We start from the raw sequence: 13928 nt of genomic DNA on the forward strand, positions 1-13928 counted from the left end.
AGTTCCAGCGCTACCTTTAAGTGACGTCTTAACGCAAGGGAAGAGGGGGCCTTCTCAAAAATTAGATGCGGTTGAAATTTACCAGGAAGGGCCTCCGAAAAAACCACTTGGCCCAGGTGCCCATGATACTCTTAAGACCGCCCTGTTGAGCGCTTCTAATCAGTTCCGTCTTAACGCATGGACCACCCGGGGCCCTCACCAAAATGAGATCTGGTTGGTTGAAATTTTCGGGAATAAGTACGTAAATTTGCCAGGTATAGGACGCAGGAAAATCACTTGGCCCGGGGGCCTATGATGCTCTTACGAGGCCTTGCTCTCTCACAGACCAGCCATCTTCAATGTTACTCGGGAGCACCAAGAATGCCCAATATGCTCGTGTACCATTTTGTTCTCGCGAGAGCTTGATTAATGCTTCACTTAAACACACTCTGCATTCAAGGATTATAATTAATGCAGATTTCAGCTATAATAAGTATGCAATAGTTTCCGTAAGGGGTGCTCTTCGGGTGATGATAGACATGGCAGTGCTCGCGACACAAGAAAGTTTGCACGGTCAAAATTACACTACCGCAAATAGGCGTCACCATCGTTATCTCAGATGGTGATGAGGACAGAGACATTTGGCGCTGTACCAAGAAGGGTGCTAAAGTTACTCTTTATTCACGCAGTTTCCGGGAAGGTGCCAAAATTGATAATTGCAGTGCCATCTTAACGTATGGATATATACACATCCCGGGGGCCTCAAAATAATGAGAACCAGTTGAAATTTTTGAGAATTTTCCGGGTGGGGCCTCAGAAAAATTCCCTTGGCCCGGGGCCCATGATGCTCTTAAGACGGCCATAGACAATTGTGCCCCCCCCCAGATGACATAGTAAAGTCACCTGGGAGGGGGGGGGGGTCTGTCTTTGTTTCTATACAGGATGACGTCACTCTCCGCTACCGTACGAAGGTTTTTTTTTTTTGGCTGTTGTAGGGGGCGCGTTCACCCGGAAAGTGAAAGAACGTGGGTTGGATTCCCCGCAAAGGCAGTTGAATTTTCTCCCTTTTCAAAATTCATCTTTGCAACAGCCAGTTGTTGAAGAGAAAATCTTCTTTGTTTCTAGTTGCGCCCCCCCCCCCCGGGCCAGATTTTCTTTTGCCGCTGTGGTGGTCGAATTGCTATAGTGACGGATTTGCATCGCGATCACCCGGGTTCGAACCCCACCGTCACCACAGTGGTGGTCGGCTGAAGTTGGTTTTCTGTGGTTCCCAACTTCGAGGTGCGAATACAAGCCGATCTCCCCGTTAAAAAGTCTCGCCATAGAGAGCAACAGGCCTACAACAGTAAAAATATTCAATCGTTACACTTCACTCATAGTTCGAAAAATAGGAGGCAGATGGCAGCACTATAACAAGCATTACACGGAAACAATCTTCACATTAGGTTCACAAAACGGACACGCACATTCCAACATGTACGTTAGAAGTTCTGCAGTGGAATATGGACGAGGTGCATGTATGGTTTAGTAGTAGTAATAGATTTTCTGGCCAGAAAACTAAACCACTGCTTTGGGTTCATCACTGAGCTATAAGTAAACTTTACTTATAACTCAGTGGGGTTCATACGTTGATTTCTAGATGGCAGCATAACTCTTAAAATATTTCGGACTCCTCTTCCGCTGGAAATTTGCTTAATGTGATCTGGCAACGCAAAGTGTTTGTGACACAAACAACGATCGGCGTGATTTTGTTTTTTATTTTGTTCAAAATTAGCTGATTTAAAACCTCAATAAAAGTTGAAATCGCCGAGGAAGAATCTCGTCTGTGTTTTTTCCCCCCTTCGAGATCAAAGAAGGATGAACAAGAAAGAGAAACAGGACTCGTCTCAACGCGATAAAAAAGTCAAGCGTGTAAAGACTCACCACGTAAGTCTCCGTCCAGAGCTGCAAATTTAATCGATTCGAATTAATTTCTCCATTAAATAATGCTTAATTATTCAATTATATATAAGTTTCATTTATTAATTTTTTTTTTTTTGTGGGTGCGAGTTCGATTCCCTTGGAATTTGTGTGTACAGTAGAACCTTTCGCTTGCATTTACTATATGACGTTTGGCTTCGGTCGCAATCAGTTCGTATGCATGTGAAGCCGGGTTTTCCTAGTAGTCGGCTTTTTGCTCCGCGTGAACCGAACTGGGTCATTTCGCGTCGGCAGAAACGTGTTACATAATCACGTTATGTGCTTGTGTTTTCCTACCGTGGCGCATCTGCTCAGGGTGGCTATATAGTATATGGCGCTGGCATCAGCTACTCTGTCGTCTGCATGCTCCGGTTTGAAGGGAAGGGAAAGAAAACGCAGCAAAAATGAAGGGAAGATCTGTGGAACGTGTGGCGCAAGACGCATTTGATTCTTCCAGAAGCAGTCAACCAATAATGTCCGATGACGTGGCGCGCTGGGTGACTCACGTTGCACGACACGTCATCCACTCACCAAGAAAAGCAGTATGGCTGTTTTCCTACAGAGCGCAATACGCCTCGCGACAGCGCTTTTCGTCGGGCGTGATTGGCCGACTGCTTCTGGAGGAGTCAAATGCATCATGCACAACGGTTTTGCCAATATTCTATTTTCACTCTTGTGTGTTTTCTTTCCCTTCCCTTTAAACCGGAGCATGCAGACGACACAGAGTGACTGATGCCAAGGCCATATACTATAATATAGCCGTCCTGATCTAATGCGCCCCGCTAGGGAAACAAATGCGTAGAGTGATTATGTAAAACGTTTCTGCCGGTGTGAAATGGTCTAATTCGGTTCACGCGGCGCAACATACCTATTCCTAGGAAAACCCAGCTTCACTCTAAAAGTGATGCACTGTGGTTATACAGAGTCACCAGTCATCTCGATAAAAAGAGTTTGATTAAATTTCGCTACATTCATCACTTCTGCTGGCAATCATGCACGATTCCCAAATACAGTTGGAAAGTCTAATTAAATATTGAAAAATTCATATATAATCTCTTCATTAAACGAATTATTTTTACCCGTACATAATATATGCATTGTACATATTTCACATTAAAAATTAAAACAGTTGTGAAAAAGATAAAAACATTCATAACACTATGGCTTATGATGTTAGCTTTCTTCACAGGTATCAACAAGCAAAACCAACACACATTACCATTCTAGACCATAGTTATGTTCAGTTAATTAAATAATCAATTGACAATTTATCATATTTACCAACACAAGATTGGGGCATAATCTTAGTTGAATGTGATGAATTCTTGCTTTATCACCCAAAATTAATAAATTAGGGATTGTCGGATTTTACTGTCCACTAACGAGGAGAGAAATACATTAAAAGCCCTATTCCACAGGACTGCGAATTATAAAGTGTCCTTTGGGCGAGTCTGCCCATGCTGTGGCAAAATGTGATGGTTTTTCTGTATATTCAGGTTAATCCAATGCTTTTCAACTGAAGTTTTCATTGAAACATTGCTAGGCATTCAGAAAACAAATATGATAGTGATGGGTTCTAGTTTTTGCAATGCTATAAGCCAGAAATCTGTTTTTTTTTTAGAATTTGTAGCATCTTACGTCTATCATCAAATGAAGACCACCCATAAAGCTATGCTGATGCATGCTCAAACTCAAATTATCACACACTGGGCTTTTGTTCCTTGAACCTCCCTAATAACTTTAGTGAAATAATTTGTGAACATACAATGTAACACCCCATAGTGTATTTAAGTTTGATTATATAGGTTCAGGGTGTCTAGTACAGTACTTCACAAATCCCAGGTTGCAATAGTGAACTAGCAAAAGCAAAAGGTTGTGAAGATGAATACTTAAAATTAGAGTAGACTCTGGATTATCCAGCTTAATGTGGCGGAAGGGTGGGCCGGATAACCAAGAAGCTGGATAGGCCAGAACTCTATAAATATAGTAGGCCTACTCACTTCTTACCCCCCCCCCCCCACCCATACCATTAAAAAATCTTTTTATACCAAAACCCACTCTTATTCACATGGGCAGAGATAGGGGGATATCCACCCCCCCCCCCCCCCAGAGCTTCAAAGGTGGAGCTGACTGTTAATGTATAAGCGTATATATGAATTGACATCACCATCATGAGTCCCCAACCCCCAGACTTTTAAGACTATCACATCCTATGCTTATTCATATTTTCTGACTGACCTCTAATTACCGGCCAGTACTTAATAAATGTTTGTTATGCACTTCTCTGTGAACTGTTTTGTTTTAAAAATTTACTATAGGAAAAAGAAAGTCCAAGCTATATATCAATCAGTTTAAAAATATTGAGATAAACTATATATAATGTGTAACATAATTGTGTGGGAAACAGAATCATGTAGACCTACTTTTTGTATAGCCGTGTTTTTCAATGAACCCTGTGGGTCAGTAGAGTAATTTTCATTCGCTATTAGGCCTCCTGCATGAAGTGTTGTGAAATTGTACGTTATACTACTTAAATTTTTTATAATATGCAATTATGAAGAAGCAACACATTTTAAATTTCATGGGGAGGCAGCATAAAAATTAACCTTCACTACAGGGAGTCCATGGAGCCTTGACCTTCACTAAAAAGGACACTATGTCAAAAACGTTGTGAAACACTGCTGTACAGTGAAAATATTTTCAAAATGAACAAAACATAAAACATAGGCTGTTCTTACAAAAATTATTTAAATTAATTTTACTGTTGATTGATTTACCTTTATCTCATCAGCCGTTCATCATAGAGGTATGGTTCTAATTTAAAACATGCTCAAAATGTGTTCTCAGAAATTGCCATGTACCAGTTTTGAGGGTGAAAATAGTGTCATAAAATAAAAAACCTAAATATTTTATACAGTCCCCATCCTCTGACTTCCAATCGTCAGGAAGTTGTTGCTCTGTCTCCTGAGGCCAAAAAAAGAAAACATGTCCAAGTGCAATATTCACCGAGAAATTTTAATTCAAAAGTTGGGAAAGAACAGCATTAAATGAGGGAACAAAGTGTTATCCATTAGTTCATACTGTTCTTTCCCAACTTTTCTCAGATTTTTGAATTCAAATATCTTGGTGAATATTGCACCTAAGAAACATGTAATTTTTTTTGTTGGCCTCATGCGATACTGGGCAACAACTTTCTAATTGGAGGTTAGAGGACCGTGTAAAAAATTTATTTTGTTACAAGTTATATTTTCACTCTCAAAACTGGTACAGAGTGATTTTTTAACACATTCTGGGTATTTTTTAAATTGGAATCATCATTTTGTTTGAGATACAGTTATCAATCGATGGATACCCACAGCCCAATAATCTGCTCAGATTTTGCTAAGCATTCGGAAAAGTTTCAAGCTCTCTTAAATTTCAATGTTGTTAGTGTTTGATTAAAAATGGTTATGTATGCTTTTATTTTTTTTCCTTCTATATATTAATTTATTTTCAAAGGTAAATGTGGACTGTTTCCAACTTGAAGAAGCGGAAAGTGCCAACCTTCGAACAAAACAATGCTTCCTGATGTTTTTAGATACCTGCAATAAATTGCAAGAAGTTTTCCAAGCAGTTTATCTCGCAAAGAAGACAAAAAAAACGGAGGTAAGTTTACATTTTTCAACTTTTTTTGCAAGTCATCATGTTCTATGTTGAAAAGGAAAGCTTATATAGGTCTGACGCAAGCTATGCATATTAAATGTGTTTGTGTGAATTTTATATTATGTATTCAGATACAAGTAGAATCCTCACTGATGCAAGTTAATCTTAAGAAGGGTAGTAGAGAAGCTGTGTCCAATTATCGTCCATTGAGTTTGATGAGTTCCCTTTCAAAAATTTTGGAAATTATCATCAAAAGGCAGTTGGTGAAGTGGATAGACGAGAATAATATATTGTCAGATAATCAACATGGGTTCAGGAAGGGGAAGTCATGTGTAACTAACCTCCTTTGTTTCTATGATCACGTGACGAAGGCTTTGGGTAAGGGCAAAAATCTAGATGTTGTTTACCTTGATTTCCAGAAGGCATTCGATCGGGTCCAACATGGCAAACTCTTGAAGCGTTTACACGAGATTGGAATTGGAGGCAATTTGCTGAATTGGATAGAATCGTGGTTAAGAGATAGGTCCCAATGAGTTACAGTGAACAGGGAATTTCCCTGGTTGGACAGACGTCACAAGTGGAGATCCTCAAGGAAGTGTCCTTGGCCCCATACTTTTTAACTTTTTATCGATAAACTCGATCATGGTATCGATGGAATTGCTAGCCAATTCGCAGATGATGTGAAGCTAATGGGGGTAATCGGGAATCAAAACGATAGGGAGTTGCTCCAGACCAACTTAAACAGGATTGCAGCATGGACAAATGAATGGAGCATGACGTTTAGCCTTGATAAGTGCATGGTCGCTCATTTTGGTTCGGACAACCCACGGTTGTCTTACAAGTTGAATGGTGTCACTATCCCGGATGCAACTAGGGTCACCGATTTGAGAATTCTCAGTAACGAGCGGCTTAGGTTTTCTGAACATTGTTCAGCAGTGGTCAAAAAATCGAATAGAATGCTTGGTCTCATTTTCAAAAAGGTCTCTTCGCGTTCTCCTAAAGTCATTCTTCCGCTTTTTCGAGGCTGAGTTCATCCTGGACTGGAGTATGCTGTAAGGTTTTGGAGACCATACCTACAGAGGGACATAGACTTGGTTGAATGGGTGCAGAGAAGAGCTACGCGTGTCCTTATGGGCACACGGGGCTTGAGTTATGAAGAGCGACTTTATTTTTTGAATATGTTTACATTGGATGAACGCAGGTGTCGAGGACATATGATCGAATTGTTCAAAATTTTCAATGGGATGGATAGGATGGACCATCCTATCCATCCCATTGAAACACCGCCAATCGACTGCTTTTACGAGGGGACACCAGTATCGATTGGTGAGGGACAATGCAAGGCTATGGTGTCGCAGGGAATGTTTCTCTAATAGGGTTGTTAATAAATGGAATAGCTTATCCCCGGAGATAGTAAATTGAAACACGATTGACACGGTTAAAAAGAAATACGATAAACATGTTGGGGTAAATCGAGAAGCTATCCATACTTAGAATAAAACAATCATAAGTATTCTTTATTGGCATTATACAATATTTTATCATGTGTATATATTGTTTGCAATTTTTGTTATTTGCATTTTTAATTGGGTTGCTATATTTTTGAAATATATTACATCCATATTTTTATGGGCATCTTTTTCTCAGCCACCTTGTTGGGCATTTTGCCTGTTGTGGCGTTGTATTTGTATTTGTACTGTAACCTAGTTCTTGATAAATCTCAGGTGCCAGGTCGGGTCAAAAAATTGATATTGGCACCTAAAATTTTCTATTGCTAAAACCTCAAATCTGAGGGCAAAAAAAAAATTGTTCTGAATTTTTTCCAGCAACGTAAAAAGGGTTCACCTTGTCCTGCAGAGAAAGAAATAAAAATTAGATAGTTTTTCTGCAAAAAGCAACCAAGAAATGTAGTTGGGAGTTTAAACGTTTTTCAATTCGGCAGGCCCTGCCGTCACCATCGGATTACTTAAAACTATGAGTGTGTGTGTAAATAAGTAGACTACCTTATATCTAAGAATGAATACATCAAGGTATAAAAATAAAATCAGAGACGATATCAGAAACAGATTCACACATTTTCCTTTGATACTAATTTTTATGTACATCAAAATATGGGCGCAATAGCCCAGGTCGATGAAATACAAGCCTATAAAGTACTAAAAGATGTTTAGAGGTGTGACAAGTTTGATACCTGATTCGTTTTTGTCAGAAACTTTTCTGATACAGAGGTACATAAGAAATGGCAACAGCATGACTACGGAAAGGATTTGCTACCATAGGGAATTCCTACGCAAGGGGTTATCTCACAAACCTCTCAAAAGTATAAGAAAAAAGGCAAAAGGTTGAATGCTGCCATTGGGAATCAGCAGTAAATTATGGGTTCTGGTCTAATCAGCCCTTGTGTGCGGAAAAATGACCACTGTGCAACAAAAATTATCAATTGATTCTCATCAAAATATTGTCTCAGTCTCATATGTTCCAGAATATTTTTGCATTCTTTCCTCCTATACAGGGAGTACCTGCATAACCCTGTGGCACAACATACAGCAGCCAAAACTAAAATTTAATTATATTATCAATGAAATTGTGTGCAAGTTTGAGCACCTCTGTATTTCATGACAGACATTTTTTTGTACAAATTCATTTTTACAGTTACTTTTGCTTCTTTAGATATTATTGTTTTGATATTCATTAAAAAAAATTTCCTAGTCTTTTGAAGCATTGTGATTATACCGGTTTATTTTGTTCCAGTTTGATTATAAAAGCTACATCATGGATGCCAACAATCTGGTCATGAAGTTGAAGAAACTCAATCGGTTGGACAAACACAATTGTAAAAGATCTAGGGATGCTGTTAGTGAGGTATAATCCTTTTTCCCCCACACCTTTGGGGGTGTCTATTGAGAAAGGAAATTTATTGAAAAAAATAAAAATTCGACCGTTGCAGGCAAATATGTCTTTATATGTATATTAACTTATATAATGCTGTATTTTTGTTTTGTCAGCTTTTTCTCTTTTATTTAGCTAAAATTTTGTGCTCCTATTATTGTATAAAGAATGTATATTTGATGCTATATTTCAGAGGAAACAAAAGGTGGAAGCGCTGAATTTGCAGTTTCAAAATCTTCAGTATGAAGTGACGCATCTTCAGAAAGAAGTTACGAAGTGTTTGGAATTCAGGTAATGAAAATCATGCATTCATTTTTGTACTGATTACATTAATTAACTCTGAAATTATATTCTACATGGAATAGAATAAAAGTAATAGGATGAAAATCTGCCTTATGTACTTTGTTCATGTTCTATTCAAGAAAAATATATATCTTTATACAAGCCCGTAGCAGCTGCAAAATCAACTCATGCAAATGAAATTCAAAATATAGATCATTCAGAGTATACGCTGAAGAATGAAAAGAGAAAAAAAACCTAGCTCTCACAGTTATGGTTACAGTAACAAAATTTTAAAAAATTCAAATAACATCACTTACTTTCATATATTACGAAGGTGAAAAATCATGGCTTTGGAACAGTACCCGTAGCACAATAAACGTCTCAGCAAGGTGCAGATAAAGATCTCACCAGAGGGTTGGTGCATTAACCTTTTAGTTAGGGGGATTTCCTGTGGCAGTAACATGATCTGCATTGGCTGTTTTCCCATGTTTCTACGTCTAGCCCCCGTGTTTATCATGCTACAGGCACTATTCTAATACCATTCATGGTTTTTCACTGCAATGACCACTTTGCATAAAAGTGGGTGTTTCCATTTGAATTTTTGGAAAAAAATTTTTGCTATGGGCAATCACAACACCTATAGTTTTTGTTTTTTTCTCATTGTCGAGTACATACTCTGAAACCCCTGTATCTCAAATTTTATTTGCATTAGTTGATTTTTACGGTGTCTAGGGACTCCTATATTGGCAAAGTTATTTTATGACATCCTTTACATTTTCTGAGATTGATTTTGAATTTATATCATGAAATTAGCTTCTCAGTTGTAAACTTCTCCAAAACAGTGCAAGTTTGAAAAACTTGATAAAGTTTACTGTGTACTATATTTTCTCACCCCCCCCCCCTTTTTTGCCTTATCTGTCTTTTTCTTTTCTTTTTTTTACAGATTTAAAATTCTTGGATTAGTTGCTGTAAATAATAGGTTTATTTTACATTTTGTATGAAAAATCTGTCATATGCTTCTAAAGCTAGTACATTTTTGTCACCCTGTCACTTCAAAGTTAAAATTAGACGACAGTTTCACACCTAAATGAACAATGACATTCTTGATAAGTCTTTGAAAGTGTCATCTTTGCTTTTTTTAAATTTGTTTTTAAAAGAAAATTATTTTTTATACTTTGTTTTAATAAATTTCAGTTTTTGCCTTTGTAAGTTATGTATTATGTTACTATATTATATTGGTGCATGTTTACTTTTGGATAACCGTCTACCAATACCGATTTAAATATTAAACAGATATTTTGGATTTTATGCCAAGGTGAACTCTGAAAGAAAAGTCATCTATCCTTTGCCGGGACTCGAGCCCAGACCCACTAACATATAGGTCAAGCATGTTGTCATCTACAAGTGAGCCTGGATTCGAGTCCCAGCGAAGGCCAGATGGCTTTTTTTCCCGAGTTCATCTCAGCATAAAATCCAGAAAATATGTTTCTTTAACATATTGGGCTGTGAAAAGCCGTCTATCTCTAAATTTAAATATTGTTTTCTTTATCTTTTATCAGAATAAGTCACTTATTTCAAATACTTCTGATGCATAGTGCATAATTCTAATGAGCTGTTGAAATTTTGTTCAGATCACAAGATGAGGATATTGAACTAGTTCCGGTTGAAGAGTTCTACAAGGAAGCTCCCCCATCTATTAGTAAGCCGGTAAGATCTAGTGCATTTCAGTTATACCCTCTGTATTCAGTGCTTCCCAACTTGTGCGATGCTTTTGGAAGGTGACACAAATGTCCAATTTATTGTCAAAAATGGCTACATTATTAGATTACTCTGATGTAGTTATCATTTTTACATTGGCTACTTGTTAGTCCTTCCTGGGCACATGCTGGCACCTGATAGGGGGCTACAGCTCTGATTTTTATGTGTTTAATTATCTCACTCTTTTTCTTGAGTATACAGCATTTCTACATTGCATTTAATATACTATATGGGTTTTATATTCACTTGAATCTTTGTTGCACAAACAAATAATAGGTAACTAATAAGGAGGATAAATAGACATTTTGGTTGTAAAATTTGAAATTGGCAAATTCATTTATTTGAGGGTGAAAAAAACCTTTTCATATATGTTTTAAATCTTTGGTAAATTTTCAATTGATCATGTTCAAATCAAAGCTGATCAATAGATTGGCATTGCATACAACCATTTTCATTAGTTTAGTTATGTCTTGCTTATATATAATGTTTAATTTTTTTAGGACATAACAAAAGCAGATAGTCACGAACTTACTCTGGCACGTTTACAATGGGAACTTGAGCAGCGTAAAAGGTATTAACTATATATACACACACACACACACACACATATATATATATATATTTTTTTTTTTAAATTCACTAATCTATTGTTTTTAGTATCTGTCATTTTGAAGTTTTGCACTACAGTAATTAATTTATCAATGCAGAGGGCCATATAATTGTCTATTTGTCTCTTTCTGGTTTTTTTTTTTAATGAGCTTGGGAAATGTTCAAAACTATTTGTCTGCAGATGAATGTGAGAAATCAATAGTTATATTGTTAATGTCATGTCTAAATATTTATCCTTTCATACAGTATGTTCTTGGATCCTATTTGATTTGGACTATGACTGAAATAAAGATGGTAATCTTTAGGATACTTCAATGCTATTGTTAGCTTGACAAATAGGAGCTAAATTTTAAGTATCATTTGACATGCATCATATTTGGGTTTGAGAGGGATGGAGTAAATATGGAAAAAAAGTGAAGTGCTAATAATACTTTTTTTTATTGAATAATATTTTGAAAATGCTATTAAAATTAATATATGTATTTTGGAGGGGGGGGGGTTTCTTGCTTATTTATTAACTAATTCATTTCATTTCTCTCTCCACCCTCTTTTCTTATATATAAGGCTAGCAACCAAATCTAAGCAGGCTGAAGTGTCGAGGGAGAGCTGCAAACAAAGCATAAGGAAGCTAAAAGAAATTTTGCTTAGTATCCATCCTACTCTGCAAAATATAATCCAAGTATGTCAGTAATTATTCACATAATTATATTTGCAGACCTGCCAACTCTCCCGATTTAGGCAGGAGACCGGATTTTTCATCCTTACTCCCGCTCTCCGGATTTATTAAAATTTGTCCGGATTTTGGCAGAAAATTAGATTTTACGCGAGCTTTCACGTTGTTGTGGCGTCAATAATTACCGTTGTCGTTAGGGAAAACACCTATAGAGGACAGTAGTAGTCATTTCCATCGAGCAGCCTTAAAAAAGTCTCTGTGACCGCATTTAAGCAACTAGCAAAGACGCGACTTTGTTTTCGTAGCATTTATCTGCAATCATTAATCAGGGGCATGACCTTGGTTACCAAAATTCCTGTGTAATCGTTATTGTATTCCATTAACAGCCGCGCGGTAAACATGTTTTTTCGTCCGCAGCTTTGTAATTTGAATTTTTTTAAATCGTTTCTTCCAATTAAACATCTTCAAAAAGCAAATATAAAACTTTAAGCTATATACAGCTAAATATAAAGCTTTTAAGAATTCATATACCAAAGATTATCAATCACTGATAGCATCCACAAAAGGAAACAAATACTTTATGAACAGTATGTAGATGTGATTTCTCTATTCTGCATGGAAAGACTGGCATGGAATTATATTCTTCTCAGGGGCAATGCAGAACCTGCCTTGGGGGGGGGGGGGAGGAATGTAACTTTTTCTTAATTTATTTAAAAAAAAAAATTTTTTTTCTTAAAAAGTTTATGAACTTTTTTTTTGATCAAGTCTATGGGGGGGGGGGGGGGGGGGCCCTCGGGAAAATCTCCGGATTTCTGGATTTCAAAAGTTGGCACGTCTGTATTTGTACTTTATGCATCTTTTGGCCAAATATGAAAGACTAAAGTTTTATCTTAGATATTTTCTTGTACTGAGTGGGTGTCAAATAACACATTGGGGCGTCCTTACAAATACAAATACAATGTTACAACAGGCAAAATGCCCAACGAGGTAGCTGAGAAAAAGATGCCCATAAAAATATGGATGTCATATATTTCAAAAATATAGCAACCCAATTAAAAATGCAAATAACAAAAATTGTAAACAATATATACACATGCTAAAATATTATACAATGCCCATAAAGAATACTTATGGTTGTCTTATTCTAAGTATGGATAGCTAGCTTCTTGATTCTTATAATGAAATTAAAATGTATCTGCAAAAAATATGTATATAATTGTTATGAACTTTCTTGTGGGCAAAACGGTTATTATACGTGAGCCTGGCTGTATTTAGTTCGAATACATATTTTTTTATTTTTTTATTTCTGGTAGCATTTTAAATAAGAGTGTTGAAACGTGATGAATATTATGTATTAAAAGCTATGGATTGAGGAAAATAATGTTAATCTGTTTATTTTAAATTCATTATTCCCCCCCCCCCTTACCTCCCCCCCCCCTTTACAGGCTACAGAACCACTTCAAACCAAGTTGGGTATGCCTTTACAAGAAGTTCACTTCAAGCACAGGATAGCGAAATTCTTACCTAAACCACTGTATACTTTGTATGTGGAAGCTTGCGCTTACAGAGAAGCTTGCGGTGAGTCAGCTAAATAATTTTTCAGATATACAATTTTAACTGCCTTCAGGGATAGCTGTGTTTTTATAACATTTTCTCATATTTACTTGCTATCTAGAAGCCAAGTGATGAAATTTTCCATTATGTGATTTTGAATCATTTTTAAATCAAGTTCACTAAAATCCTTGAAATAATTTTAAAAAGTTCGAATTTATTTTTTGAAAACTTCATGAAGCTCCCAAATGTTTACACCTTTATTATGGGGGTTATAAATATATTTTAACACTAGATTGTATCAACCACTTCATTGAGGAATTTGCCTATTGGAGCCATGACTTAGTATTTGGGGTTACCATTGTTTCCTAGTTTGTTGTACATAAATACAATTTGGTCTCATTAAGGTTTATTCATATTTTGTCTGGATGACTGGCTATCATCACAATAGCTCATATTTTTTCAACAGGTGTTTCATTGAAGACAAAAAATGTGAAGTTTATTGTTGTTGCAATAAAAATATATATGTTGAGAAATATTCATGTTCGTTCGGATTCCATGAAATAGTCGCGTAACTACGAAGGGT

At 36.7% G+C, this 13928-nt stretch overlaps 1 protein-coding gene across 1 annotated transcript in view; it reads left to right on the forward strand.

Moving 5' to 3' along the window:
* The first annotated feature begins 1678 nt into the window (after positions 1-1678).
* The window catches only part of thoc5 (THO complex subunit 5), a 46418-nt gene continuing 34168 nt past the window's right edge, over positions 1679-13928 (forward strand). The window contains exons 1-8 of the mRNA XM_089245243.1: positions 1679-1905; positions 5437-5583; positions 8332-8442; positions 8663-8760; positions 10383-10458; positions 11010-11080; positions 11683-11797; positions 13237-13369. Of these exons, the coding sequence (XP_089101369.1) occupies positions 1837-1905; positions 5437-5583; positions 8332-8442; positions 8663-8760; positions 10383-10458; positions 11010-11080; positions 11683-11797; positions 13237-13369 (820 nt within the window). The 5' untranslated portion in view covers positions 1679-1836. The remainder of the gene's footprint in view (positions 1906-5436; positions 5584-8331; positions 8443-8662; positions 8761-10382; positions 10459-11009; positions 11081-11682; positions 11798-13236; positions 13370-13928) is intronic.

Source organism: Pholcus phalangioides, unplaced genomic scaffold (genome assembly GCF_987345545.1).
Source record: "Pholcus phalangioides strain wild (caught in Gottingen) unplaced genomic scaffold, Ppha-v1.0 ptg000015l_1, whole genome shotgun sequence".
Taxonomy (NCBI): Eukaryota; Metazoa; Arthropoda; class Arachnida; order Araneae; family Pholcidae; genus Pholcus; species Pholcus phalangioides.